The sequence below is a fragment of the Dipteris shenzhenensis genome, chromosome 7 (genome assembly GCF_047967505.1).
Source record: "Dipteris shenzhenensis isolate YYH24624 ecotype China chromosome 7, Dip_SZ_1.0, whole genome shotgun sequence".
Taxonomy (NCBI): domain Eukaryota; kingdom Viridiplantae; phylum Streptophyta; class Polypodiopsida; order Gleicheniales; family Dipteridaceae; genus Dipteris; species Dipteris shenzhenensis.
Window position 1 is genome coordinate 42,357,624 of NC_141602.1, and position 27,167 is coordinate 42,384,790.

The 27,167-nt window shown below is 44.3% G+C and overlaps 1 protein-coding gene across 1 annotated transcript in view; it reads left to right on the forward strand.

Moving 5' to 3' along the window:
- The window catches only part of LOC147900370 (vacuolar protein sorting-associated protein, putative (DUF1162)), a 249,522-nt gene that overhangs the window by 38,247 nt on the left and 184,108 nt on the right, over positions 1–27,167 (forward strand). Inside the window, exons 5-6 of the mRNA XM_087376703.1 lie at positions 11,244–11,287; positions 21,624–21,695. Of these exons, the coding sequence (XP_087232829.1) occupies positions 11,244–11,287; positions 21,624–21,695 (116 nt within the window). The remainder of the gene's footprint in view (positions 1–11,243; positions 11,288–21,623; positions 21,696–27,167) is intronic.

Consider the following 27,167-nt stretch of genomic DNA (forward strand, 5'->3'; position numbering starts at 1 on the left):
AGATGCTTGTTAGGCTCCCGTAGCGCTTAGGAAAATAACTCTTCCTAGTACCTGCAACAATTAATTAAAGCGCACCACCATGGCACCCATTAATTGTTAGCGCTTTGCATGCAAATAACACACTGTGGACTAATTCTAGTCACGGTGGGCGTCCCCACTAAACACATGTGCACACATAACAAATATAAAAAAATATATTTATTCTCTGGTTGACCGAAGTCAACGCTCTTGATCATAATTAAGGGACTTTGACCAAGGGTCGAGGCACCTTAATTATAGTCAAGTCTCTCCAACCGAAGTTGGCACATCTTGGTTAACCGTAGTTAACCCTCTTGGGGCATGCCAAGTCTCATTGACCGAAGTCAACACTCTCTTACTGTAGTGAGCTTTGTGGTTCTCTGGTTAACCGCAGTTAACCCTCTTGGCAATAAACCAAGTCTCTCCGACCAAAGTCAGGCTTACTTGACCAGAGTCAAGTATCTTTGATCGTAGTCAATTCTTTGACCATTAAAAGAACTCTTTGATCATAATTAACACATATGAAAACTCTTTAATTATGATAAGATAAATGGTCAATTGTACTTTGACTTAGGATATTTACATTGTGGTGACATCCCCTCGGCTTCTATTCAGTTGACCTCAACTGAAAAGCTTCCTTGTAAATATCCAAAAGCTGTGGATGATCAGACAACATGTCTTCATCCATCCACTTGGCATCCAATGCCGTATAATTCTTGAATTTTACAAGATAACTGTAAAACTCCTTGCCTTGAGGGCCTTTGCGTATAGTATGGTACACAATCTGCTTTGGCTGAAGGACCTCCTCCAGTTCATCCACTTCTGGTAGATCCTCTGATACTGGCTCTGTAGGCTCTAGCCCCTGGAATTTCTTTAGAAGACTCACATGGAATGCATTGTGAATCCTCCAATGCTCTGGCAATGCCAACTTGTATGCAACCTCATTTATTATTTTTGTAACCCTGAAAGGGCCATAGTATCTGGAAGATAACTTTGCATACACTTTCTGTTTGCCTTTAAACTTGCGGAGCCTAGCTTTCTCGAACTTTAAAAGTACCCAATCCCCTTCCTTGAGATTTAACTGTCTCCTATGCTTATCTGCAGCTCTTTTATGCTTCTCTTGAGACCTTTCAATTGCTGTCTGGACTTGGCTATAAGCTGTCTAGAGGTCTCTCACAAACTGATCAACTGCAAATATTTCATCCTTGGTCCTCAGGATAGGTGGCAGAATCACCTTCCCATAAATGACCTCAAAGGGGGCTTTCCCTGTAGAACTGTGTACTGTATTATTGTGAGCAAACTCTACCAATGGTAGGTACTTTTCCCAGTCTAAACCTTGGTCACCCACGTAGCATTTCAGCATATCCAATGCTGTAGAATTTGCTACTTCACTTTGACCATCTGTCTGGGGATTGAAAGAAGAAGAAAAATTCAGATTCGTCCCCATGTTATCAAATAAAGCTCTCCAGAATAGACTGGTCATTCTGGAATCTCGATCACTAACAATGGACTTAGGCATACCATGATGCTTAAAGATCTGTGCCATGAAAAGCTTAGCCATATGATTTGCCTTTATGGTTTTGTGAACCGGAATGAAATGAGCTTGCTTGCTAATCTATCAATGATAGTCCAAATCCCATCATTCCCTGACTTTGATCTTGGCAAATCAAAAATAAAGTCCATTGTAATACTTTCCCATGGTGCCTGAGGCACGGGAAAAGGCATAAGTAGGCCAGGTGCCTTCCGCCTATCATACTTCACTTTCTGACACGTAAGGCATTCAGTAATAAACTGTGTATATCTTTCCGCATCCCTGGCTAAAAGAAATACCTCTCTAGTGCTAGAGTTGTTGCTGTAATTCCTCTGTGTCCAGCATAGGGAGGTGCATGGCATTCCTCCAAAATCTTTTTCCTCATCTCTTGGGCGATGCATAGGCAATCATCTTTCATTAGATACCCATCTTTCAGGGAATAGTGACTGGTGGATTGCCCCTCTTGCATTTGCTGTAAAATCTCGCCAAAATCTGCATCACTAGCATATTGCTCCCTCATGCCTTCTACGTCCTAATGATAAGCAATAGTCACATTATTGACCTGGGGTCTTCGGGACAAGGCATCTGCCACTTTGTTCCGAATTCCTGGGGTATGGACAATCTGAAAATGATACATTGACAGCATGTTTGCCCATTTCATATGCTTCTCGGAAAGCTTGGTTTGAGTCAAAAAGTATCTCAGACTTTGGTGATCTGTTTTAACAGTAAAATCTGCACCCAAAAGATAGTGCTTCCATGTATGGATGGCATGAATTATAACCAATAACTCTTTCTCATAGATTCCCAGATATCTTTCTGCATCTCGGAGTCTCCTGCTCTCATAAGCCACTACATGACCATTCTGATGCAATGCAAACCCAACACATTCCCCACAAGCATCACAATCCACATCAAATGGCTGATACAAATCTGGAACTATTAAGATTGGCTCGGTGGTCAACCTCTCTTTGAGTGTGGTGAAGGCTGTCTTTTGAGGAATTCCCCATTTGAAAGCTGCATTTTTCTTAGTAAGATCGTGGAGTGGAGCGGCTATATCCGCAAAATAATTGATAAATCTTCTGTAGTAAGAACACAATGCTAGGAAACCTCGAACTTCATGTACAGTTTTCAGCTCTGGCCATTCGTGAATGGCACGGATCTTTGCTGGATCCATCCGTATCCCATCTTTGGATATTATATGCCGCAAGTAATGGATTTCTTTTGGGAAGAATTCACTTTTCTTGCTGTTTGCATAGAGCTGATGATTTCTCAGCTCTTGAAACACTATAGCAAGATGTTCCTTGTGCTCTTCTTCGGACTTGGAAAAGACAATTATGTCATCGAAGAAGGTACCAGTGAACTGTCTGAAAGGTCAAAAGATACGATCCATCATCCTATTGAAGGTAGCTGGGGCATTTGTCAATCCAAAAGGTATCACCAGATATTCATACAACCCAAAAGTAGTGCAGAACGCTGTCTTGTGCACATCCTGAGGCTGTATCCTCACTTGGTGATAGCCACTCTTTAAGTCTATCCTGCTGAAAATTAATTGATCCAGCACATCATCAATGCGCGGAATAGGGAATCTATTCTTGATGGTCATTTTGTTCAGTGCACGGTAATCGACACACATATAGAATGAGCCATCTTTCTTCTATACTAGCAGTACAGGGGAACAAAAAGGAGAAAAACTAGGCTGAATCAGCCCCTTGGACAACAAGTCCTGCACCTGAGTCATAATCTCTTCTCGCTGAGTTGCACTAACTTTGTATGGGGGCCTATTGGATGGCTCGCTGCTAGGAATGAGTTCTATGCCATGATCCTCAGGTCTCTCAGGGGGTAGCTCCCCTGGCAAAGCGTCAGAAAAACAATCTTTAAAATTTTCAATAAACTCAAATTTATTCTGATCTGCCTCACTTGTTTCAGCATACATTTCCACATCTCTCTCTTTTACAAAAATCATGTAAGCTGAAACTGCAGACTTTATTTCTTTTCCAACAGAACTATTTGATACAATGGGAATAGTTTCCCCTGTATTCCTAGCAACCACACGATATTCTTTGCCCCTATGTACAAACTCCAGCACTCTTTCAGGAAAAGTCAACTTCACTGCCTTGCGATGAAACCAAGGCATACCCAAGACTACATCATGATGTTTCAGTGGAGAAATGAAGAAGTCTTCCTGATCCACATAACTCTGTATATGAAGACGGAGCTTCCCTATCAAGGGAGTGACTGGCACAGGGTTTCCACAGAACATCTGATCGGCATCCAAAGCCCTGCCCAACTCCTCCATCTTTATTCCTAGCCTCAGGGCTAGGTCCTCTGATATGAAATTATCAGTAGCCCCTGGATCAAATAAAATTAGCGCTTGCTGGTCTCCGACTTTGCCCCATGATAGCAGCAATTCTCGTTCTTCTGGGTTTGAAACATGACCCAATATGTCAGGAATTCCTCCTGCCATTGGCTTTTGCGGTCCCCATGGCTTCTCTGCCTCTTTTCCCTTCAAAGTTGAAGGCTTTTCTGGGCACTGGGCAGCCACATGCCCCTCTTTCCCACACTTAAAAGCATTTCCCATCTCTGCAAAACTCAGCTATCTGTTCAGGAGTGAATGGAGATTTGCTTTATAAGTCTTTGAAAATTGAGTACCCCTCGGCTTCTGAGGCTGAAACCCTTTCTTTTCAACCTTGGGGTACTCTTTCTTTTCTGATTTTGAAAAATCAGTTTTCTTTCTTTCAGCACGTCCTGCATGCAAGGATAGTACTGTAGATGGATCTTGTAATGGCACAAGACTAGCTACTGAAGCTGAATGCATAAGGTCTTGAATGTTCTTTGCCCCCAAAGCATTCACTACTGCCTGGATTCTTGGACTGAGACCTGCTCTGTACTTTCTCATTTGGGTTCCTTTGGAGATCTTTTTGAAAGGTGCAACCTGCAAATAAGCATCCCAAAACTTTTGGTTATACACATCCACTGTATCTCATATGCAAACTGTCCCAATCTTGAAGAACATGATCTCTAAACTGTTTAGGCATAAACTGCTGGTAGAAGGCTTTCTTGAAGTCCTTCCACTTCTTTGGGGCTGACCCACCTGTGGTCTGTGCACTCCACCATGCACTAGCTGTCGCTGTCAAGTGTAAATTGACCATTCTTAATTTGGAGTATTTCGAAAACTTTTCTGTACCAATTGCAGCATCAAACTGCCTGATGAACTGCAATGCTTTGTCTGTATGACCATATTGTCCATTGTAGGTCATAAACTTGACAGATTTACCTCCCTCTTTGAATTCCTTGGTCTCTCTGGAAGACTTTCTCTTCCTAGACTTCTTGTGTTTCCTTCTATTCCTGGATGGTTTATCTGATAAAGAAGAAGATACAGAAGTCGAGCTCGAGGTAGACGGTGAAGGACTGGGAGATCGGTGATGATGCCTCGATCTCTTCCTGCTATGAGATCTCTCTCTCTCTGGCTGTACACGAGAGTGTGCCTCTGGCATTGGCACATCATAGGCTGCATTAGGCATATTTTCTACTTGAAACAAATGCTGAGCTCTTGGGTCCCTTCTGAAATTTTCCACCTCCTGCATACGTGTGCGTACCATCTGCTCAAACTCTTGCTGAGTTTGTTGCACACTTCTCTGTCTTGGATGTGCATCCCTATCTTGTGAATCCCTTTGGCGAGGTGATTGAGCCATTTTCCTTCAACAACTTGTCTGAGATCTGCAAGTTTCTCACACACACAGTGTATGCAACTGATGCACACTGCCTTTGCTTTTCAAAGAGAAAATTTACCTCAACAAGAGGTGTCTTGCATTCACAATCTATGCCAGTACCGGGCTGTCAACTCAAGGCATATACCCACAAAGTTGCCAAGGCATCAACGACTATATTGCCCCTTTTCTGGCTGCTGCAAAAAGCACTCAGAATGCATCTGATTCCCTTTTCTTGAGCATTGATGATGTGCTGGATCAATTAATTTTCAGCAGGATAGACTTAAAGAGTGGCTATCACCAAGTGAGGATACAGCCTCAGGATGTGCACAAGACAGCCTAGGAAGGGGATTGGGTACTTTTGAAGTTTGAAAAAGCTAGGCTCCGCAAGTTTAAAGGCAAATAGAAAGTGTATGCAAAGTTATCTCCCAGATACTATGGTCCTTTCAGGGTTACAGAAAGAATAAATGAGGTTGCATACAGGTTATCATTGCCAGAGCATTGAAGGATTCACAATGCATTCCATGTGAGTCTTCTAAAGAAATTCCAGGGGCCAGAGCCTATAGAGCCAGTATCAGAGGATCCACCAGAAGTGGATGAGTTGGAGGAGGTCCTTCAGCCAGAGCAAATTGTGTACCATACTGTACGCAAAGGCCCTCAAGGCAAGGAGTTTTACAGGTATCTTGTAAAATTTAAGAATTATACGGCATTAGATGCCAAGTGGATGGACGAAGACATGTTATCCGATCATCCACAGCTTTTGGATGTTTACAAGGAAGCTTTTCAGTTGAGGTCAACTGAATAGAAGCCGAGGGGATGTCACCACAATGTAAATATCCTAAGTCAAAGTACAGTTGACCATTTATTTGATCATAATTAAAGAGTTTTATATGTGTTAATTATGGTCAAAGAATTCTTTTAATGGTCAAAGAATTGACTACGGTCAAAGATACTTGACTCTGGTCAAGTAAACCTGACCTCGGTCGGGGAGACTTGGTTTATTACCAAGAGGGTTAACTACGGTTAACCAGAGAACTACAGAGCTAGAGAGTGTTGACTTGGGTCAACGAGACTTGGCATGCGTCAAGAGGGTTAACCACGGTTAACCAAGATGTGCCAACTTTGGTTGGAGAGACTTGGCTATAATTAAGGCGCCTCGATCCTTGGTCAAAGCTCCTTAATTATGATCCAGAGCGTTGACTTCGGTCAACCAAAGAATAAATATATATTTTTATATTTGTTATGTGTGCACATGTGTTCAATGGGGACGCCCACCGTGACTAGAACTAGTCCACAGTGTGTTGTTTGCATGCAAAGCGCTAACAATTAAAGCGCACCATGCAATCGCTAGCTCTCCCGTGGAACCTCACGCTCATAATGTACTGCAGAAACACTCATAAGAGCTCTCTCTCTCTCTCTCTCTCTCTCTCTCTCTCTCTCTTTCATTTTGTATCTAGGATTTTTGTAGCCATTTTTGGCATCTTAGCTGTATTACGATGAGGCCACCTAGTTGGCGCATCGTTGATGATGTATTTTCCTTTCGGATGATTTTGTGTCCCATAGGCCATGTATGGCCTTCCGTGGACCTTTAATAAAATTTCTTTCTTTCTTTCTTTCTCTCTACACACAGCTAGGGACCAGGACAACATGTCGGGCTGGACCCCCCCGAAGGTATTTTATTTCTTGAAGAGAGAATCTGTTACAAGAGTTCAGCGTAGAGCTGCCTGATACAAAAATCCAACGTGAAATCAATATTACAAGAGCTTCAAGCTCATTTCAAATTGGCAACATGCCACTTGTCTAAAATCTAGACTAAGTCCTATTACATGCCACTAAGGGCAACTCTGGAGTCTTCGAAGCACTTGGTCATGCGAACCGCCTCCTAGATGCTTGTTAGGCTCCCGTAGTGCTTAGGAAAATAACTCTTCTTAGTACCTGCAACAATTAATTAAAGCGCACCACCATGGCACCCATTAATTGTTAGCGCTTTGCATACAAATAACACATTGTGGACTAATTCTAGTCTCGGTGGGCGTCCCCACTAAACACATGTGCACACATAACAAATATAAAAAAATATATTTATTCTCTGGTTGACCGAAGTCAACGCTCTTGATCATAATTAAGGGACTTTGACCAAGGGTCGAGGCACCTTAATTATAGTCAAGTCTCGCCAACCGAAGTTGGCACAACTCTCCAACCGAAGTTGGCACATCTTGGTTAACTGTAGTTAACCCTCTAGGTGCATGCCAAGTCTCATTGACCGAAGTCAACACTCTCTGACCGTAGTCAGCTTTGTGGTTCTCTGGTTAACCGCAGTTAACCCTCTTGGTAATAAACTAAGTCTCTCCGACCAAAGTCAGGCTTACTTGACCAGAGTCAAGTATCTTTGACCGTAGTCAATTCTTTGACCATTAAAAGAACTCTTTGACCATAATTAACACATATGAAAACTCTTTAATTATGATCAGATAAATGGTCAATTATACTTTGACTTAGGATATTTACATTGTGGTGACACATGGATAGACTCCCTCCCTTCCAGTACAGTACGGGCGCTCTGTTTTCTCCCCTCCTGTCACACGAGGTCCGCCAAGTAATTCGTGAGGATCTCTTACAGGTACACACATTCTGGACCTGGTTTACCGAGTGAACTCCTAGCGAAGCTCAACTTCTACAGAGATCACTGCTTGCACATCACAGAGGAGGGTTTCATTGACTCACCAGGGTACATGCAGATCCACTTACCCCACTCATTGAGGATCTCTATTGTGCTGTTCCGGGTCTTTTCACATAGACTTCGTATCGAGAGCAGCAGAGTATAGGGCCTACCTAGGGAGAGGCGCATATGCACATTATGTGACATGCAGGAGGTTGAGACGAAGGAACACTTTATCTTTAGATGCCTTGACTACTATGAGATCCGAGGGCGTTTCTACCACCTTTTTAGAGATAGCTCTCGGGTTTTGTTCGGATTTCTCTCCTACCTAGTCTAGAGATGTTTGGCGGGCTTTATCTGTGAGGTAGTCAGGCATCGCAAGAGGATACTTCGATCACGGAGACAGGAGCAGACTTCTTCCTTGGCAGATCCTTCTCAGAGCTCTATCACGGAGTTTCTATCTGCATGAGAAGAGGCCTCGACACGATCGTGACCCAGAGCCAGTGACCGACAGCTCAGATAGATTGTTGACGTGCAGATTACACTTAGGGATATCCCCTCTCTGTTCAGAGTCAGAGCCCGACCGATAGGGGTTGCTGTGGCCCTTGTTAGGCGTAGAGCTATGACTAGGAGACATCACAGGGCCACACCCATGAGCAGCCGACAACACTGTGGCCCTTGTTAGGCATAGAGCTATGACCAGGAGACGTCACAGGGCCGCACCCGTGAGCATCCGACAACACTCTATCTTCGATTTCATGCCTCCATTGCCTCATCCACCTTGATGTCCTGATGATGATGATGATGATGATGATGAAGATGATGATGAGATTGATATGCACTCAACCACTATGTTGTACTTAGGACTATCATTTTGCATTTTTGCATTCTGCATTGGTGTGGATGCTTGTTTAGTACCTCCACCCTCACAGCTCGTTTTGTACCAAGTTTTTCATAGTCTCATACACCCATCGGTCTTACGAAGACTATAATAAACTTTCTTTCTTTCTCCCTCCTTTTCTCCAGTTTGGTTCTTGAGGAGCAACTAAAACATAATGTGGTCATCAAAGATATTAGGGTTTGCAACAATGACACTCTTGGGACCCCAACAGCCCTAACTACCGGTGGAAGAAGCAAGCCAGGAAAGGGGAGACTTTTGTGACCAATCTGAGAGGCTTCAATTGTGGCAAGGAGCCAGTGCTAAACCTGTAGACTGGGGAGCCTAGAATTGACCCATTTGTCCTCTTCCACTAGTTCGAACCCCAGTGAGTAAGGTGAGACGAGGATCATCCTCGAACCAGTTGCTAGAGGAGTGACCTGAAGCACTACGTTGCGATTCCAAGAGATTCAAAGACAACCTGGGCGCCAACAAACGTACATTGGAGAGGTGTTGAGAGGGACGGGCAGCAAGCATCCAATCCCGTAGCATAAGTTCTAGAGGGGTGGGATCCATGGTGTGCAGAGAGAGGCTATTGAAGCTCTCAAGCTCCACATCCTTTTGAAGCTGATGCAGCTCGTCTTTGGAGAAAATGCATGTTCTCCTAGCTTGTGGAATGGGACAAGGATTGGCTGAACGGGTGGCCATTTGCTAGTCTGAAACCATTTGGAGGTCCATTTGTCACTTGCAAGTGTCCCTGGGAAAAGGAAAGGAAAGAAAAAGAAAACTAGGAAAGAGAAAGAGAGAATGTGTGAGAGCGAGAAAGTGAAAGTAAGTGTGAATGTGAGTGTGTGTGTGTGAGTGTAGTGTGCATGTGAGCGAGTGAGTGTGTGTGTGTGCAAGTGTGAGTTTGTGTGTGTGTATGTGTGATACTATTTTCTTCAGAATGTCCCTCAAGCAATCCTTACATGACAGTTTTGCTGCAAGGGATTTGGATGCTACTAGCCTTGAAGTGTTCTCTACTTGTTTTTGAGTTCTTCTATCGGGCTCTCTTTCGGAGTTCTTTGCTAGTGTGTGGGAGACTTCCCATATTGTAAATTTATGAGAATATAAATACAATGGATTTTACCAAAAAAAAAAAAAAAAGTGTGTATGTGTGATACTTTTTACTTGGTTGCCTCATGACTTTTGCTCTGAGGCTTTACTCTGTAAAATTTTTCCTTGTACTTATTGGTGGGTTTTTACCTCTTTTGAGGTTTCCCGCATAGAAATATAAGATTTCACTAAAAAAAAAAGTGTGTATGTGTGATACTGGGCACTCTGGACTCTATGGAAGGATCGCAATCATAGGGTCTTCGGTGATTCCATTTTCTCCACTTTCTCTTTCTTTAGATACTCTTTGCAGCAATCGCTTTTTGATTGCTTGCAATCTGATTCTATTACTCATGATGTACATTCCTCCTACAGTGAGATTTTCTGTTGATGTATTTCAGCTTCCCTTTTTTGGGATAGCTTTTTTGTAATATAATGATTCAAAGATCCCACAAAAAAAGTGTGTATGTGTGATTGTGAGTGCGAGTGTGTGAAAGTGAGTGGGAGGGAGTGTGTGAGCGGAAGAAGGCTGAGGTAGAGTGAGAGTGTGTGTGTGAGGGGGAGGGTTATGGGAAGAAGTGTGAGAATGTGTGTGCGAATTAGTGTGAGCACGAGGGCTACAGGAAGGCTGAGTGTGAGCGTGGGGGTTACGGGAAGGCTGAGTGTCAGTGTTAGTGAGGTGCAAATGTGTCTGTGAGTGAGTGTGAGCGGGAGGGTTACAAGAAGACTGCTAATGATACGCTTTCTAGTTTGTTGGTGTTCATATTTGCATTTTTAATATATTGTCAACGGTAATTTCTTGTTCCATTGAGGTTGTAGTTACCCTATACATGCACACCAGATGCTACAAGCTTTATTTTTATCCAGGTAAAGTGGCAAGAATGGTAGTAGATTTTTTGTTTTTCTGTTTTGTTCCTTTTTTTTGGGGGGGGGCGGGGGATTTTGTTTATGTTTTAGTAGAAAGGAAGGAAGAAAGAAAGAATAATAGTTTATCAATGTGTACGAAGACCAAAGGGTCTATGAGAATCAGGTGAAGATCCTTTTAAAGCATCCATCTGTAGGCTTGTAATGCAGAATATCCTTTACGATACAAGGGAAAAGTGGTGGGGGATGCATTATCTCTATGGAAAAGAATTTGAGGTTGATTACAGTACTGTAGTAGATGGGGAAAGCAATTGAGTGCCTTGAGGAGAAATTATTGGTTAAACATCTCTATATTGCATGATGGATAAGCTATGTGTTGATATGGTGAATTTTCATGTTCAAGAATTTATATAACATATGTCACATCATCAATGATTCTCCCTTGTGGACTTATGAAACAAAAAACTCAAGTGATGTCTTTTTTGCTGCTTGTAGATGACAATCCAAGCCAATCATTCCTTTCGCATCTCTCTACAAAGGCAAGTGATCACTTTCAGACATTACACTCACAGATGCACATGCATCAATTTGTGTATCCATTAGTATGTCTATCTTCTTGTCACTTGCTCCAGTTTATTCTTATAGGCTCTTTTGTGTTTCACGTTTGTTATACACACACACATGCACTGATTCACTCTACCAATTCTTAGCTTTCACGTTTGTCTAGTTTAGTCCTTATAGGATTTTTGGTATTTCATGTCTGTGTAAATGTGAGCGTGGACTAAGTCACTTTGCCAATCACTTATCAACCTTTTTCACATGCACACGCACATGCACACGCACACACACATGCACATGCACCTTGCTGCACATTGCCTATCTGTTTGGCTATCTATCTCTATGTCACTCAAACTAGTATAGTTCTTATAGGCTCTTTGGTGTTTCATGTCTGTAATACATGGATGCACTACATCACTCTGCTCCTCACTTCGCGTCACTATTGTTGATCCAGTCGGTTGGTCCTCAAAGGCTCTCTGGTGTTTCGAGGATGCAATAAAGTCATGTTTTTGGTTTCCTTTAATTGTATCTATAGACTTTCCTAGCTGTATTTTCCTTGATTATCTAAAGACAATAAGTATTTTTGCACAAGTTTTATAGTATAAAGGAAGGATTCGGTTAGGCAGAATTTCATTTCGTCCTATCAATATTCTTTTAGACATCTAGAAGTTTGCATGTAAAGTGAACTATCAACATCATGTACATTGGAACATTGATTATAACAACTTTGCATCTCTTGGGAGTACTATTGAAATTTGATTTCCTGGGCTAATCACATCATCCTTGAAAATCAAACACACCCAGTTTGTTCAAAGTGTCTCGAACTCTCCTAAATCATTAAAGTTTTCAGGTCTTCTCTTGCGATGGCTCTTCACTGCTAGGGTTTGGTTTTCCAGTGTTGGACTCGTTGGGTTGAGTGTTTATTCCTTGTCCATATTGCTACAATGGAATATGGTTCTAGGTGTTAGAATGTCGAATGAATGGAGGAGTTTGTAAGCAAAGTATGCTAGTGCCGTTGACGACACCTTTGTAAGTGGTTGAGGAGGGCGATCTCATTTTGCAGGTGTAAGAATGCTTGGGTTTTCTTCCTAAGGATGTCTTTGATTTTCAGTTTTAATAACATATGTTGCATTAGGGTCCCATTCATGCATATGGAAGAATTGCAAAGAGCCTTTGCAATTTGTGTCTGTCAAAGGGATCCATGGACATGCACCTACCACTCCGGCAACTAGTCAGGTGAAGTGTGATTTGATCCATTTTGATTTGGTACATTGCCTCAATGCCACATCGATGGGGCTGAATCCCTAGTTTCTTCAAGAGCCTTGTGGCTTCTATCTCATCCCTCACCCCTCACCATTAGCTTTAGTACTAATGATGAGTATTCATTGTGAGCAGCTGAAGTGCTGCAATTCCAGTGTATGCAACTTCCATCTCAACTGCTCTCATCCTGGCAACGCTGTTCAATGAAGCTGTCTGCCACGGGTTCCCCAGAGCCTGGACCCTGAATACTATCACACCCATCCACAAAGCAGGAGATCCCATGGATCCAGGGAATTACAGGACCATCATGATTGGACATGTTATGTCCAAGATCTATGCATCAGTGTTAGATGGCGAGGTCAGTGCTCGCGCAGAGGTACAGGGGCTGAGGGCATCCGGACAGGCCGGTTTCAGGACGGATCACTCGACTTACGATCACATTTTTACACTTAGAGGGATCATTGAGGAGGCTAGACAGAGGAGACAGAGAGTATATTGTTGCTTTGTGTATTTCCGCAAGGCATTCGACACCATTCCCCGCGCCCGACTCGTCAGACACCTGCAGGAGTTAGGCTACGACTCGGAGGTTATCTGGGCAGTAGTAGCTCTCTATGAGCAGGTGACGGGCCAGGTTAGGATTGGCACCAGCTGGACCCCAGACACTATCGGAGTCAAACAAGTATGTCCCTTGTCACCGACTCTATTTGGCCTCTACATCGACGAGCTCGAGACCACCATCAGGACACTCGGAGGTGCAGGCTGCTCTCTTGCGGAGGCTGTCATCCAGATTCTCCTATACGCAGACGATGTAGTACTACTATCCTCTTCTGCTACTACACCTGGATGGACTTCAGGTCTTCTGTGATACACATGACTTGAAGGTCAACCTTGGGAAAACCAAGGTGATGATCTTCAACACTTCCAGACCCGCTATGCACCGAGAGCAGTTCCTCTTCGTCGGCGACCCTGTTGAGATAGTTGACTCTTACACATACTTGGGCGTTGTCTTCTCAGGCCCGATCTTCACGATGCGCCCGGCCATGCAGGCCAGGATCACAGCCGGGGCTAGGCCGCTCTTGCCAGGCTGGAGCGACAGTGCTACCACTCCCACTCCAGGACCCACGGACCAAGTCTCTCCTTTTTTATTCTTTGGTCCGCCCAGCAGGCATGTACGGTAGCTCGTGGTGGGGAGCCGACCTTTCAGACACAGAGTGGGCTCGAGTCGAGCGCCTACAGATACTGATGTTTGCTCGGATGATCCGCAGCAAACCATCGGTACCACACCAGATCAATCTAGCAGAGTTCGGCGCCTCACCCCTACAGCTCGATGCGGATTTCCAGGCTATCACTTATCTACATAGAGTCAGGGATTTCAGCTCCTCCTATGACGGTCGCCTCCGCCTACCTTGGCTAGCCCTATCCTCCTCCATGGCCTTATCCGTTGATGGGGACCAGCGATACTGGTATAGTCGTCTTTCCAGTTGGTTCACCCTACTGGGCCTCGACTTAGACCGGTTGCCTCCTTTTCAGTACAGCCTCGACGCTCCACCATCTCCCCTCTCCCCCACTGACCAGGAGGTCAACCGGCTCATTCGAGCGGATCTGCTCCAGCTCCACACCTGGCGGACATGGTTTCTTCACCCCGAGCTTCCTGTGAAGCTCGACTTCTACCGCCGACATTGCCTCCAGATCTCATAGGAGGGCTTCATCACACCTCCGGGTTACACATAGCTTCATCTACCACATGCGCTCCGGATCTCCCTCGGTCAGTTTAGGGTTTCGTCACACCGATTACGGATCGAGAGCGGACGCGCATAGGGTATCCCACGAGAGGGCCGCCTTTGCCCACTTTGCGACTTGCAGGAGATCGAGTCGGAGGAGCACTTTGCTTTCAGATGTCCTATCTATTATGCCATTCGAGGCCGGTACCATTGCCTCTTCCGCGACAGATTCGGCCCCCTCCCACACATGTTGCTGTTCTCGGATTAGCGATGCCTAGCCGCTTTCTTACATGAGATGACTCGCCACCGAGATACCTCTCTCCGAGCACGGCGACACGCGCAACACACAGCGTGAGGACACCCAGCGGCCCATCACTGATTTCTTCCAGTCACAGGATACCTCTCCTCAGTCTAGCCGACGACGCGGACGTGAGCGAAAGCCAGAGCCACGACAGCTGCGCCAGCGGACAGACTCACACATCCGGGTCCATGACATCTTGTCTCTGCTCTCTGCCCGCCCCACCGGGGTTACCGTTGCAGGGCCACCCGCCGCCCCCGACGACCGCTAGGCCGCATGACGTCAGAGGCCAATCATGTATCGCAGGGTTTTTTCCGGCCTCCCATTTGACGGCCCCTCTATGATTGGTCTCTGACGATCACCACCTGCACATATATATTGTATCTCCCCCCTTTGTCCCATTTTTGGTGCCCCCCCTTCTTTTTTGTATCATCTGGAGGTAGACACATATTTTTTGTATCAGGACTGGACACACCGTCCTTCATAACCTCTTTTTTGTAGAAATGGTTGGCTGGCCCGTCCGCCACCGTTATGCTCATTGTATCAGTTATCTTTAGTCTCATAGACCTTCACGGTCTCCCGAAGACTTTAATAAACTTTCTTTCTTTCTTTCTTTCTCCTGCTCCATGGCCTATGGGCTGCCAGCCTCCCCTCGACCTGCTCCCTACCAGCTCCGCCCCTCCTTCCTAAGCCTCTTCTTTCTCCTAGCCTTTGCCTTCCTTCTGGCTGCCTCTGCGTGTCTCCCCCTTTGTTCCTAGCCTGTTTGACCATGTTCAGGCTTTCTCTCTTTCTGCACCAGAAATCTCTGCTTCCCTCTCGTTTCTAGCTCATTTTCCTCCCTTTAGCCACCCTTCGGCCCTCCTTTTCACTTCTTTGCAGATTGCCTGTGCCTTTCTTTGTTTCTGCCTCCTTTTCCCTCCCGCTGGCCTTCATTTCTCCCTTCTTAGCCTCACCTACAGCTCACCCCTCTTCTGGCGTTTGATCCTTGATGCTCCCTAAGCTTCCACGTTTGCGTAAGGGGGACTGGTCAGCAGCCCTAAGGGGGCTCTCTTTCCACCAGTGCCTGGCTTTAGCTCATGGGCCTGTTTTGCAGTGACATCTTGCTAAGTCAAAAGCTTATTGCGCTTTTGCAAAACATTTTTATTGAAGCTCAAAGATGAAAAAGATGGGGGAAGCCATTCAAGAGGGACCAGGAATCCTCTTATGCAAAATGATAATTATTGTTATTCTGTTTGTTTTGTACTATACGGTACATGTACGCGTACAGGGAGAATTTGTTTTTTTTTGCTTTATTTTATGTTATGTTATGTCTTGTTTTTTTGGGGGGAGCGGGTGGCATTTTGTAGGGGTGCATTTTAATTTAAAAAAATCAATTTAAAAAAAGGGGTGTGGTTTAGATGTGTCCCCCTTCCTTTAAATGCATATGTGTAATTATAAAGCATACACGAAAATCCCTTTTCTGCTTGATCTGGCGCTTTGTGCATTTGCCACCTCCTCCCTTCTCATCCCATTTTAAGGCTGGTCGCCACCTTCCTTCAGCCCACATAACCCTGTTTGCAGATCTTCTGCAGGTTCTATGCCACCGCACACTGAAGCACCACCAGGCTTCCCCTTGGGCTTGACCCATCAACCAGCTTCCAGAGCATCATTGCAATGATGTCACACCACAGCTCCATCCTCTCCAAGGGCTCAGATATTCTATTAACTAGTGTTTTCTATGATTGTCTTGTGTGTAGATGCCTACTTATTAGAGGCTCCATCCATTCAGCTCCTTGTATCTGGTTCTTTTCAGTCTCATAGACCCTCTGGTTTTACGAAGACTTTTATTAAACTTTCTTTCTTTCTTATTCATTCCCATGGTCTAGAGAGCCCTGTAGACTGTAAAGTATAGACCCTAAGTCATGACTCGTTGCTCTAATATGTTCTACAATCTTGATATACTCGAACCCTGACACGTCCCAGCACTCCTGCAACCTCTGATCTGCAAGCAAACACAAGAACACACACAACGTGAGAAAACTGAGCAGGCTGTTCACCACCCAACCATGACATCTACGGGATGTGATCCCGAATCAGGAGATGTCCCCTCCGAGCCACGAGCTGAGCTATTGGCACGAACTCCCAACCAGATCCTAACCAGCCTGGTGTCCCATACCACCAGGTGGCGCTGTGAAGCCTGGGATCTGCTACTGGGCCTTGGGCTACGCTATGATGCAGGCGCGCGTCCGCGACTCAATCCAGGGTCAGACCTAGCACCTGGGAACGAAACTTGCTCCCATCGGCTCTCTGAGAACTGAACCTCTGGGCCCCTTATATAGACTCGGGCCCCAAGCGCCAAAAATAGCGAAGACCTCTTACTGGTTCGTACCCTTGCCACTCAACCCGAGAATCAAGCCTGCCTAGCTCTAAGCCTCCCCAGGCTACCTGAGCTAGTCTTGTGTACCCAGTACACGTCGGATACCAATCTGTGCGCATGACATACTTCCTCTCCTTTAAGAACTCACTCTTGAGTTCGCTAAAAAACCCGGGAATGTCCGCTGGAGGTTTTGTAATGTCTCCCATGTTGCATCCTCCTCAACACGATCCTTCCACTTGATCTTGTATTCCGTGATAGTTCTATTACGAATCTGTCTTTCACGAAATTCAAGAATACACTCAAGTTCGTGTGGAATAAAAGTCAAATCTGTAACTTCTATTATTTCTTGAGGAGAAACAAGTTGATCGTCCGCACCCATTACTTCTTTCAGTCTACTGACATGAAAGACTGGATGTACTTTAACATCAGGAGGCAATTCTAGTCGATATGCAACTGGTCCAATTCTTTTAATAACCTTGAATGGACCACAGTATCTGGGGGATAATTTCGGAACCAAACCAGTACTTAGGCTCTTGGATTCCTTGGGAATTCGCAAATATACCATCGTTCCTTCAGAGAACTCTCTAGGTGAACGATGTCTATTAACATAAAATCTGTTCCGATCTTGGGCACTTCTAATAGACTCCTTGGCAAACTGCAACATTTCCTGCATGTCTTGTAAGAAGGTCTTTGCAGCATCATTTTGAATCCCTTTTAACCCAACCATAACTGGTGACTTAGGTTGAAACCCGTACATAAGCATAAAAGGACTGTAACCAGTCCTCGAATGCTTTGCACTGTTATAAGCAAATTCTATCATAGGTAGATAATCTTGCCATGAAGACTGTCTCTTAGAAACATATGCCCGAAGCATATCTTCAACCAATTGGTTAACCTTCTCTGTACTGCCATCGGATTATGCATGATCTGAGGAACTCATACTTAGAGTAGTTTCTAACTTCTCAAAAACAAGTGTCCAAAAGTTACTTGTAAACTTTGAGTCCCTGTCACTGACTATGTCAGAGGGCAAACCATACAGCTTAAACAAGTGGTCCACAAATTCGTGAGCTAGCTGAACAGCTGAAATAGTTGTTCTAGTAGGTAAGAACCTAGCCATTTTTGTCAAACGGTCGACTATGACCCAAATGGAGTCATGACCCTTGCGCGTCCGAAGCATATCTTCAACCAATTGGTTAACCTTCTCTGTACTGCCATCGGATTGTGCATGATCTGAGGAACTCATACTTAGAGTAGTTTCTAACTTCTCAAAAACAAGTGTCCAAAAGTTACTTGTAAACTTTGAGTCCCTGTCACTGACTATGTCAGAGGGCAAACCATACAGCTTAAACAAGTGGTCCACAAATTCGTGAGCTAGCTGAACAGCTGAAATAGTTGTTCTAGTAGGTAAGAACCTAGCCATTTTTGTCAAACGGTCGACTATGACCCAAATGGAGTCATGACCCTTGCGCGTTCGAGGCAAACCAGTAATAAAATCCATGGAAATACTTTCTCATTTATTACCTGGAATCTGCAGTGGCTGTAATAAACCCGCGCTCCTAAGGCGTTCTGCCTTAGTAACCTGACAAACCCGGCAACCAACTAGATAGTTTTCAATAAATGCACGCATCTTAGGCCAATAAAAGGTAGAGAATGTGAACTCTTTGGTCCTTAACTTCTCCATAAACTCGGAAAAGATCATGGGAACCAAATAACGAAGTATTAAAAGTGCAATTACAAGAAAGTGGGCCTGAATGACATTTACAGAAATACCTGTCATCGAAACTTGATTAGCTCCCTTGGCTTTGGTACCCGGACCCGCTTGGAGCTTCGGTCCCAGCGCTTGCTTTTGGTTCTTGCGCTTAGGACAATCATTCTTAGTGTGGCCCCGCTCCTCACAGAAGAAGCAACATCCTTCCTTCTTTAGCTTCAAGGTACGAAGGAAACGGGCTCGACTATTCTTCGCCTAAGTCAAGTGTTTCTTGGAGGCGTTGTCTATAGACTTCGTCTCCCCGGTACCAGTGGTAGACTGGAAGAACTTCCGTTTGTTCTTTCCACTCGTGTCGGAAACTGTGGTTTCCTTTGCACTGGCCATGGTATCATCATAAATACGCGCGTAATTCATGGCCTCTTGCAACGTGGTACACTTGCTGTTCTTGATTTGTAACTTGTAGGAGTCAGGCAAACCATCCACAAAGAAACCTAACAAGGTCACTGGATCCATCTTTGTAGCTCTGGTCTGCAAATCCCGAAACCGCTGAAGATAAACCTCAAAAGTCAAGTTTAGCTTGGACATTTCGAGGGCTTTGAGCTTGCCTACGATATCATAATCTTCCTCCTCCTTCAGAAACTCTTTCCTGAAGACCCCTTTGAAATCTATCCATGTTGCAGGCTTGGGTTGGAGTTCCTTCAACCACAATAAAGCCTTTCCTGCAAGCTGTATTTTCTTGTCATCTGGGTACGGGTGAAACTGGAAGTGTACTTGCCACTTGTGCAACCAAGTGTCAACAACCTCCTTGGTACGAGACTTCTGATCTCTGGGAAAAGGATCTGGAGTGATGTTCGGACCTAACACTAAAGCCATGGCATCCACATGCGTGAGCGCCTGAACAGTGCTAGTCAGAAGTGTGAGGGTAGTCTGAATCCCTTGGAGTTGCTGCGTCAACCCCGTTTGATTCGCGTTAACTTGCTCAAACTTTCCATCAAGAGTAATGGTGAATTCACTGAAGGCTTTCTTCATAATCAGATCGTCGTAGAGACCCTGGTCATCCTCCGCAGGGTAGTTCAAATCCTGGTCACCCATCGCAAACTCAGGATTTACAGAATCAGCCATGTCTGAAATCTGATCTGAAAAGTAGTGGACTTAGAGAAGTGACAGGTGGAATCGAAGCTTGAAGGAGAGTGGAGCAGAGGGAAAAATTGTCCCAAGAGGAGGTGACGAAAGAAGAGAAGCTGGCCGAAAAGAAGGGGTACAAAGCTGACAATCAGCTTGAGTAGGTGAACCCGGATTCCCACTGCTGGTTCCGCTGCAGGCTGTACCGTACGGAAATCTGCTGCAGCTGTAGCCGTACCTAGGTGACGAAAGTCTGCTAGGGGTGTGGAGGGATCCTCTTGCGCACTCTAGCATAGGCTGTGGTTGAGCTTATGATCTCGCCAGGCTATAAAGGAGACGGTGCAGCTATTTAGAAAGCTATGCTTTCTAAAAAAGCCCACCCTCCCAACTTGGAGGGTCGATGCTTTTTTTAGCATGCCCACCCTCCTAAACTTGGAGGGTTGGTGCTTTTCTCGCATCAGCCACCCCGAACAGCAGCGTGGCCGCATCCTGCTCCAGTCTATGGCGCACTCCTCTACACGCACCTACCTGCATCACCTAACCTCCTGCGCAGCCCTGACCAATACACAGAATCCCTTCGCCTACCAAACAGCTCCTCTCACGCCTCTCCTCCAATCCTCTCCACTCTCTCCTAGCTACACCTCACACCCTCTCTCACCTAACCCTTTAACAATCTCGAATTCATCCTCACTCTCTTCTTCCTACTTTTTCCCTAAATCCTGACCACTTCCCATAACCGACGGACCAAACAAGAACTTGCAGCATAAATTTCGAAATTAGGGCATACCTGGAGGAACAAATCGTCCAAAATTCTTGGAGCAGAAGTTCCTACCTCAAAGGCTGGCTCTGATACCAACTGACACGTCCCAGCACTCCTGAAACCTCTGATCTGCAAGCAAACACAAGAACACACACAACGTGAGAAAACTGAGCAGGCTGCCCACCACCCAACCATGACATCTACGGGATGTGATCCCGAATCAGGAGATGTCCCCTCCGAGCCACGAGCTGAGCTACTGGCACGAACTCCCAACCAGATCCTAACCAGCCTGGTGTCCCATACCACCAGGTGGTGCTGTGAAGCCTGGGATCTGCTACTGGGCCTTGGGCTACGCTATGATGTAGGCGCGCGTCCGGGACTTAATCCAGGATCAGGCCTAGCACCTGGGAACGAAACTTGCTCCCATCGGCTCTCTGAGAACTGAACCTCTCGGCCCCTTATATAGACTCGGGCCCCAAGCGCCAAAAATAGCGAAGACCTCTTACTGGTTCGTACCCTTGCCACTCAACCCGAGAATCAAGCCTGCCTAGCTCTAAGCCTCCCCAGGCTACCTGAGCTAGTCTTGTGTACCCAGTACACGTCGGATACCAATCTGTGCACATGACAAACCCAGATGTGGAAGACTTCCTAGTATCCATTTCAAGAATGATTAAATGCTGAAAGAATTTACAAATTTAGCTTGCGAAAGAAATCTTTTTGTTTTCACATTCTTCTTCCAGCTATATCTTTGCATAAATGATTGTGATTGCTGTGTCTTCAAATCCTCAATGTTGGACTAATTGTAAGGGATTTCTATTGTCACGTTAAATTTCTGATCTGTAAGGGTAAGGTCATTAGAGGAATCGTTCATCACCATGTACATGTAATAATAAGAATTACTGGCTTATAGTATCCTTATTGTTTTCTATACATCTCTGGATGAATTTATATCTGTTATCTTTTTGTTTCAACTAAAATACAAAGCAGCAGTCTATGCAATGTTAGTGGGATCCATCTGTCTTGTTATTTGGTAGCAGCATCTCTAGTAGAGTTTGAAAGTTGTGTGGACTTGCTGGATGCTTTGTCTTGCAGATCATAGATAACGTGCAAGTGACAGCTCAAAACGTTCACTTTCGATATATTGATCAGAAAACTGATCCCGAGGTACTGGCAAATGTTCTTCTCTTATAGAACATCGATGCTCCACAAAATGTTAAATGCTGGAGATGGAAGTTAGTGCAACCGAATAACAGGCCCACACGTTAGTTTAATATCCAAGCTATATAACTTCAGTCTGACAGAATTGTCTCATATTGATGCTTGCCCTTTTTATAAATCTATTAAAAAGATTTTACACAGTTCGAATATTGCTAGTTTAATATCAAAGCTATATAACTTGAGTCTGCCCTAGTTGTCCGATGTTGGGACAAATTGATATACTGGGTCAATACCAAGGTCTATTGTTGTGAGTGTGATCACATGAGTGAGTGTGTGAACACATGTGTGTGTAAGTGTGCCTGAGTTAGGTGTGACTGATGATGTGTCAATCAGTAGGTGTGATTGAAGGAGTGTGGTGTGTGATTGAGAGATGAAATTTGTGGATGTAGATGCTCTCTTGAGCTCATAGGTACATTGTATCTCTTGCCTATATACTGGCCATCTCTCTCATGAATGAATAAGCTTCTTCCATCTTCTTGTTCCTCCATCATGTTTCCATTGTTGCTCCAACATCCGATTCCGCTAGGTATCGATGCTTGCCTCTTTGATAAAATTATAAAAAGGAATTTACACAGTTATAATATTCAGATTTCAACCCGAGATGTGGTAGAATATGTATGAAATGTAAAACCACACATCTAGTGGAGAAGTTACAAGAGCGTGTTTTGTTTTCTCCTCTCTCTACGTGGCTGCCAGCATAATCAGTGTAACAGTTACAAAGAAACATAATCAAAGCAGATCGTCCCATCTAAATATATACATGCAACTCCATTTCTTGAGGGAAACAATAATTTACTCATCCATATCCATTGATCTGCTTTGTTGATTCCGTATCCGTTTTAATCAAGTTGTATGAATAATCCTTTGGCCAACAAATGTAGAGGGAATAATAGCCAGTAGCATTGCCACTTTGACGCAGCCATAGACTTCCTTTTTTCTTTTTTTCAAAGAAAGGAACCTTCTATTAATGCTTGAAAGATTTCATACACGATAGCAGCCCCGAAGGTGCTGAGTATGGAAAAAACCGGGAAAAGGCTGAAAGAAAGAAACCGGCCTGTTCCAGAGAAACCCAGCTCACTGCCTAGGGGATCTCTGGAACTGGGGCTAACAGCCAAGTGGGGGGACTATACAGCCAGCGAATCCCTCGCGGAGTGAAGATGTAGAAAACACTTGCAGGCCAAGCCCAACAGAAACGAGCACGCCTCTCGATAGTCGCCCTGGAGCCTGGAGTTCCATGCTCCCAGGTGGACCGAAGAGTGTAAATGATATCCTGCCAGATGGCAACTAGGGTAGCCGAGGGTGGAACCGGGTGCTCACCCATCACAAGATTGCAGTGAGCCACTCAGATGTTCCAAGCCGTGATGTTGGCTACCACCTCCCAAACACTGTCCTCCGTAGGAGGAGGAGCAGCTAGGCTGTCAGGAGGGACTGCCTCATGGAGTGCAATCCTTTGGATGCTCTGCCCCTGTATCTGGTAGGCTGGGGAGATCTCATCAATCTGAAGCGCGTGTCCTCCCTTTGTCAACCAAGCCACCATCCCCCAGGTGTAGTCTCTATGAAGAGCCATAGACTTCCTACTTCAGGCTCCTCGAGCATATGGTTGGATTGTCAACATTTGTGTTAATTCTTTGAATGCTCTCTAAGGTGTAAATCCAATGCAAATTGAATCCTCACAAACAAACTCCTTCACGATCATGTTGCAGCCAAAACGGAACCTTCACAGTTAAACATTCATGCTCTCAACCCATGCTAGGGCCTAGAATCCAATCGGCTGGACCGCTTCGAATGTTTATCTATTTCCAATTGAAAGATTGCTGAGTACAAAGTTTACAGCATGAGGGTGTTCATGCAGTAACGTGAATCTATGATTACATTTCATGGGAGCAGCAAGGTCCCTAAATTTGGCAACTCCCCTTGCTGTCCCTTTTTCCTAAATTCCATTGCATTCTACAGGTGCCACGAGTTGGCAATTGTGGGCTTGCCAAGCCTGTGGTCGCACACTCCAAGGTGACTCCCCTACATGTAGGCAGCCTGAGCCCCTTCAAAATAGGCCAATTTACCACTCTCTTGTACTTGCAACTCTAGTTGATTGAGGTTAACCCTCTTTGACCATGGTTAAGAACCTTGACCGAGGTCAGAATACTTAAACCCAGTGAAATATCTTTGACTGTAGTCAATACAAAATGCTATGGTTGATCGAAGTCAACCTTCATTCCATTCTGGTCGTCGTCTATCTCACACAGCTGATCAAAATAAAATTGTCACCTTGGGGAAATATGTCACCAATTGGTATTTCTCCCAAGAAATAAAGAAGAGTCTTTATCAGATTGACTATGGTCAAAGAAAACTGACTTTGATTCACTAGAATAAGTTTTATTGTTTTTACTTTTGCTATGCATTGGTAAAAGTGAACAATGGGGATGCCCACAAGGGACTAGGATTAGTCCAAGAACTAGGAATGCATGCATTTCGCTAACCTCTAATGGGTTAAAGTGTTGGAACTTGTTTGTGCAATGTGTAGGACCTAAGAGAGTGTAAAAAGGACCCAAGCGTGGGGAGAAAAACACAAAAAGGAGGTCCCACAAGGCCTAAAAGCATGGACAAAGGGGCGCCTTTTTAAAAGGAGGGCCCATGAGATAAAAAAGGCGTCAAAAGCACCAGATTTAAAAAAAAAGCCTAAAAAGCTTGGCTTTTATGTAAAAGTAGCTTTTAGAAGCTAGGCCTAGTCTATTAAAGAAAGGCCCCAGGCCTCCCAGATTCATTCAAGAGTTGTACTCAACTTCATGCTCTTTTGAGAGCCAGTTGTACAAAGTATTATTCTAATGCAATAAAGACCTTCGGGGGGGTCCAGCTCTTATTCGTGGGCCCTAGTGTTGCGCATGCTGTGTCTCCTTCTCTCTCGCCCGCTATTCTATCACGAAGAATCTTTGAGATAAGTGCTGCAATTCTGATTTCAATTTGTGTTCTCGAGTTTCGATCGCCAAGTTCTTGTAAAATATTGCAAAGATATTGCGGGGAAGTAGCATCTCTGTTCTTTCTCTCCCTCTCTCAATTCGTTTGGATTCCCAGAAGAAACCTGTTGTTGCTCCTTGTCAGATGATGCTGTTTTTCCGTGTTATTTATGAAATTCAAAATTAATCTTGGTGATTTCTGCTACGAACCAGCAGTGATTCATTTTTTTGGGGTTTCAAGGCTGATTACGAGTTCGTTTTAGGGTTTTTGGTTCGGTTTCAGTGGTATCAGAGCATAGGATTTTCACTTTCCTTGGTGGAAACGGTCCAAGGCTAGCACGCAGCTGTGAATCAAGGTGAGGCGCACCTGTTTTTGTACCAGTTCGAGTGTTGGAGGGTGAGGCGCACCAATTGTGACCCGATTCTTGCTCGAGAAGGTGGGGCACTCCTGTTTGTGAACTAATACACATCCAGGATGGTGGGGCACTTTCTGTTTGGAGGACTTTGCACAATTGCCCAATCACCCAAAAGACAAAGAGACTATCTAACAGAGGATTGAATCACAAATGGAGTAATGGAAGGCTACATGGAGTCCCAATGTTGTAGATCCAACAATATGGGTTTTGATGGTGGGTTTAAATCAAGGAACTTGAGATCCAACCTTGTAAGTCATGATGTAAACAATCTTTCATAATATAAAACAAATATATCATTAAATCATTCTCTCTTTAATATAGGTTTACTCTTTTATTCTAGTGTCTATAGTAGTGTAATATACATGTGTCTTTTCAATATTGCAACCGTGTGACCACTATTTGAAGGACACCATTAGAGAGGCCTTAATACACTATGGATCAGCGGTGAACCTAATAACTAAGGAAACCATGATAGATTTGGGCTTGGAAAAGATGTTAAGGCGCATCTTTAAGGAGGCACAAATTCATCTTGGCTAGACGTCTCTTCTCTCTCTATCGCACTATCTCTTGGGCTGTTTTCTTCTCTTCTCTGTGATCTATCAAGTGGGAAAGACGTTCATCTTGTCGTCATCCTTGGTGACGTGCTTCCAATCTCTTGCTCATAATTCTCACAGCCAAAAGCACTTGTTTTTCACGAAAAGCATTTGCTTCTCCCAAAAAAGCACCCGCTTTTCACAAAAGTAACTTTTGTGCACATGCGGCCTTCTTTTCTCCAAAGCGGCGTTTAAAAAAAAAGCAATAAAAGCAGCAAAAAGCAACGAAAAGTAGCAATTGCTATTTCGTTTTTGTCATCATAGACGCCGCCACTCATCCCTCACAAGTACAAGCACCTAAGCAAGATTGTGAGGTGAAGGGAAGAAGGTCCAAGGATGAGGATTCCTATCGAAAACTATTGGCTGAATTGGCAAAAGCAAGAAAGAACCACTTCTTAGTGAAAGCTTGTCATTGGACAAAGTTCTTTTAGAGATGCTATGGGAAATCTAAAGCTAAGTATTTCTTTCATTATTATGAAGTTTTATTTATCTATATTTAAGATCTAACCCTTGTCTTGGGCTGAGGTGGCATTTTCAGCCTCCACCTTCGGTTTTTGTTAGCTCTTTTTGAGCTGTTTATTTATTTCTCATGCATGACATGTTGTACTCCTGCATTAGAGCTTGCTCTTGCGGTTTTCAATCATACTTAATGAAGTAATCGTTTTGGGAAAAAAAAAACTAGTCATGATCATCAATTATGTTCTTATGGATGATGAGATGATCAAGTATCCGATCCTTTATGGCGGAATTCCATGTGGTCATTATTCACCAAGTATTTCAGTTTCAAGTTATATTATCTCAGTTCCAGAGGAGTTTCAGTTATGATATTCAGTTTTGTTGTTTTCCAAGTACCAGCCCTCAATATGGCAGTATTTTCTGGTCATTATTGACCCATTATTTCTTCAAGATTCTATTATTCACTAGTTTTCATTGGGATTTGTTTTATACAAGAACTCTTATGGTTTCTCATTGATTATTATGGCCAAAATGACACAGATTTACAGTTTATCTGTCAATTATATGTCCTTTTGGAAAGTTTGAGAACCCTCCAATTTTATGTCTGACCAACACAGTAAGTGTTTGGTGAGTTATTTCTAAAGCCATTCCAAGAAGAGGCTCACAATACTTGGAAACAGTATCAGTACAGCTGCAAATCACTCCGTGAGAGAAGACTCGAGGGGTACTGATGTTTTTCAGTCAAGTGGCATGGACTAGTAGTCCCTAGGGATATGCCGCAGCCGGGACCTAGAGAGTTGACACGGAAGACCCACCACCGCGCTGACCCACTCATGAGGGTTGGAGATGTCCCTCTATGTTCACTAGCTTGGGAATTGACCGATTGGAGTGATAGTACTAGGAGGCGGCAACAACGGACTACTTAAATTGATCGCCAATACCGCTCCATTACGGGTGTTACCTCTTGACGATGCCAGCCTTCCGAAGCCAGTGTCTAGCCCG